The sequence below is a fragment of the Solanum tuberosum genome, unplaced genomic scaffold (genome assembly GCF_000226075.1).
Source record: "Solanum tuberosum cultivar DM 1-3 516 R44 unplaced genomic scaffold, SolTub_3.0 scf00086, whole genome shotgun sequence".
NCBI lineage: Eukaryota > Viridiplantae > Streptophyta > Magnoliopsida > Solanales > Solanaceae > Solanum > Solanum tuberosum.
Window position 1 is genome coordinate 664644 of NW_006239010.1, and position 4048 is coordinate 668691.

General features: G+C 29.8%; 1 protein-coding gene across 1 annotated transcript; it reads right to left on the reverse strand.

Annotated features, from left to right (window-relative positions):
* Positions 1–1979: 1979 nt before the first annotated feature.
* On the reverse strand, positions 1980–2996 carry LOC107060478 (acylsugar acyltransferase 3-like). Its single transcript, XM_015308443.1, has one exon. It carries the CDS (start codon positions 2994–2996, stop codon positions 1980–1982), a length of 1017 nt encoding a protein of 338 aa, XP_015163929.1.
* Positions 2997–4048: the final 1052 nt, after the last annotated feature.

A 4048-nucleotide genomic window follows, 5' to 3' on the forward strand; every position in this document is an offset into this window, starting at 1 on the left:
TAGAGGCGAGCGAGAGATGGCAGAGAGTGGGAGAGAGGTTAATTGTATATGTATATCGGTTAGATAATTGTATATGTATATCGGTTAGATAATTGTATATGTATATCGGTTAGATAATTGTATATGTATATCGGTTAGATAATTGTATATGTATATCGGTTAGATAATTGTATATGTATATCGGTTAGATAATTGTATATGTATATCGGTTAGATAATTGTATATGTATATCGGTTAGATAATTGTATATGTATATCGGTTAGATAATTGTATATGTATATCGGTTAGATAATTGTACATTATACATATTTATTTGTATATTCTAGCCAATTATACATATATACAAACATGGCTAATTATACAAACTCAAAGTCAGCCCACGTAATTAACGTATAATGTTAGTCGCGAGTGGTAATTATAGCAAACTATAGCTATGATGAGTAATTAAGTAGTATACGTTTGCTTAACCGCGTAATTTTCTCTATTACAATTATGGACTATGGTCTAATAATGTGACAGATCTTTGGCCCATTATCTTTTTTTACGGTTTAGTTTTGTAAACTCTTAGTTTTAATGAAAATTATTTTTATCTTTAATTGTTGCGGTTCAAGTCTTTTAATCAATTAACATTACTCTTCCACTCACATTCTCCACTACTAAAAAAATGATAAATTGCGGAGGTAGGCAACAATTGATTAATATTTTAAATTAACAATATCAGTTAAAACTTTTAATCCAGTTTTGTGTTTTGCATTGTAAGAAAAAAATAGTTACACTCTTTAGACTTTAATTAGGAAGCTCATAAGTCTTATTAAGCTTCAAGTGAGATAAATATAAATATGTAACAAAGAGGGGAAACATTATGCTTTGAATAGATGAGAAAATAACTTACTTCTCTTCATGTATAGTGAAGCATTAGATTAATTTTATTTAAACGGCATGTATTATGATTCTTTTACTACGATTTTGTGATTCAATAATTAATGGCAATCTTTTATTTATATAAAAAATTGAACATTTTTTTTGTGTCTTGTCTCTTGGTTGGAATTTTTTTCCTACCTCAACCATTCTACCTTGATAAATTATTTAAGTGTACTTTAGACTATAGTGTATTTGTCATGAGAAACCATACTTAGAGAATATAATTTTCTTAATGATTTGTTTTCTTTTGTTATCCTAAATTATTGTAAACGTATCGTTTATACGAGCTGATTATTTAAGTATATATCATATAATTTAAATTTTGAATTCGTGTCAAATAGTAATTTGATTGTATATGGCAACACACGCCTTGTAGGATGCTAGACTGTAATCAAATTCATCAATTCGAAAATTTGCTCATATCCATCAACTTTTTTGTGCTTCTATATTTTTATGTTTAATCTAAAGGGAAATATTTTGCAACTCAATCATAATTTCTGATATGACATAACTTATTAATATTCAACGGGATACAAGCGCAACGAAAAAATAGCAAACAAGCTGCCAATTGAAAGAGAAAACAAGAACTGTTGTTAGGATAAATGGAACATTGGAATAATATTTTCTTTATCACTATTATGTGAATTGAAACCAATACAACAAAAAGATTGATTGCATAAATTATATTAAAGCTAGGATGATACTTTTATTATGTAAACTGAGATCAATGGAGGAAAAGATTGATATTAGCAAGCTCAATTTATAAAAAGATTGAGATAAGGGTAAAAACAGACTTGGAAGTTAAAACTGTTACTTTTCCTCGAGTTTCACACCTCAACTATTAATTTGTTCCATTTTCCTACCTGAATCATCATCATCTATGTATTAAAACAAATTACTGAGTAGATGATGATATAATTAAGTCAGGTATAGGAAAACAGAACAAGTAGTGATATAGTTGGGCTTAGTCAATTTCGAAGAGTGTTGTATTGCATAGATGATGATGATTCAGGTAAATAGTTAAAGGTGTGAAACAAGCTCGCTAAAAAAACATTGATTTAGCTACTTGGAGAAGCAAATTGTAGGAGCTCTTCATCCCTCTCAAATGCTAACATGTCTTGTTCCTTCATGCTACATATTACATCCACTCCATCCCTATTTTTACTATCCATCAAAAAAAATATGTTTTTAATTGGTGCATTACTTGTTGAATTTGGTGAAATAACTTCTTTAGGCTTTCCCCATCCAAAGTCTACATCATATAATGGGAACTTGATGAGGCTACTAAATCTATAAAGATCATAACATGAATTGTTGACTAACAAATCATTTGCTTTTCTATATTGTTCAAGTGTTATAGGGAGAAGTTCTTCTATTTTAGCATGTTTGTATTTTTGTTTAACTTCTTTTTTCTCCTTTCTTAGTTTACTAACAACTTGTGCTAAATCCATTTCTTTCTCTTCTTTTGTTAGTATAGAAAATAGAGAAAAATTGTTTCCCATTGTGTTTTTGGGCAATGGTGGCCGTAAGCTTACAGCCTGATGAAGTATAGATGGACATATCGAGGATCCTGATGAAATCACAACTTTTTTTGTAGCTATTGCGCGTTGGTAAATGAATGCTGATACAACTTCTGTATCAGTCGGATTCTCTACTTGTGATTGATTAATAACCCTAGTTTTCAGCGCGGTTAATTTGGATGATGAGATAGAAAAACTTTTGGACACACATTCTTCTCTTTCTGGCACAATATTGTTATTGGATACGTTTGATGAGTCCTCATCTTTTGTAGGTGGAAAATAAGAGGATCCATCAAATTTAGGACTTATTGGATATATTTCTGAACTCATTGGATTATTACGCGTTATAGTAGCCCAATGGTTCATGAAGTTGACTAATGTGTATCCATCCCCAACCTTATGTGACAAACACATACTGATTGCGATTCCTCCACAATTAAAGTAACTAAGTTGAAATACTGCAAGACTACCCTCGTATGAATATGCATTAGGAACTCCTTTCGGATAGACTAAATTATGTTTATCGAAATAAGGATCATTGAGAATTTCAGACATTGGACAATTTATTTTTTGTAGTGAAGAATTCAACTCCATTATCATTACAATCAACAGAAATATTGTCATTCAATTTCCCTGCCAATGGATAATAATTGGTCAAAACTTTTGAAAGGGATTTTTCAAGATGTTGAGATACAACATTATTTGGTTTATTTGACCATGTGTTACTCAATTTAGGGTAAAAAAAGGCAAAGGGCATATAAATGCCACCAATCATTTGATCAAGATAGGAGAGTTTGTGACAACGAAGTGAAATTGGAGTAGGTGAATATGGTTTGATTATTTTTTTACAAACTGAGGATACAAGTCTTGATACACTACTCATATTGTTTGATACAAATTTGTTTGAAATATTCAAGAAATTATGTAGTGTGTATATATTTTGTACATTACTATACTACTTTATATATATGTAGATGAATATTAAAGACAACTAATTTATAAGCAATAAATTATTTAGACTAACCTATTAAAGGGTCAAGATTGTTAGCTTTTAGGAGTTGTCAATATAAATAGTGTACTCTAGACAAATTGACACTCCATAGGTGACAATTTACAAACAAGTGGGTAGTTACTTCATTTGTTTTAATTTATTTGTCTTACTTTATGTTTTAGTATATTTTCAAAAAAAATATATCTCTTTTCCTTTTTTACAACTATTTAATTTCGTTTTTTTACAGGACATGTTTAAGACCACAAAATTAAAGGACATTTTAATAAACATATCTTTAATATATGACCACAAAATTAAGAAGATCTTAAAGAGTAAATTAGTAAAATTTAATTTATGTCATACCAAGACTAGCATTAGAGGTCGTTTAGTTGCTACATAGAAAGTGAATTACGCAGGTATCAAAATCAATATAATTAATAGGGGTGTACAAAATCGAACCGAAAATCGAACCAAACCGCAAACCGAGTCATATCGAGAAAAAAAACCTGACTAGTGGTTGGTTTGAATTGGTTTGGTATTGGAAAAAAAAACCCGACTATATTTGGGTTGGTTTGGTTTTAACTAAAAAAAATCAACCCGAGACCAAACCAACCCG

Bases quoted from the DNA above. Each gene is read 5' to 3' on its own strand.
- LOC107060478 (XM_015308443.1), bottom strand. From the start codon at position 2,996: ATGTCTGAAATTCTCAATGATCCTTATTTCGATAAACATAATTTAGTC.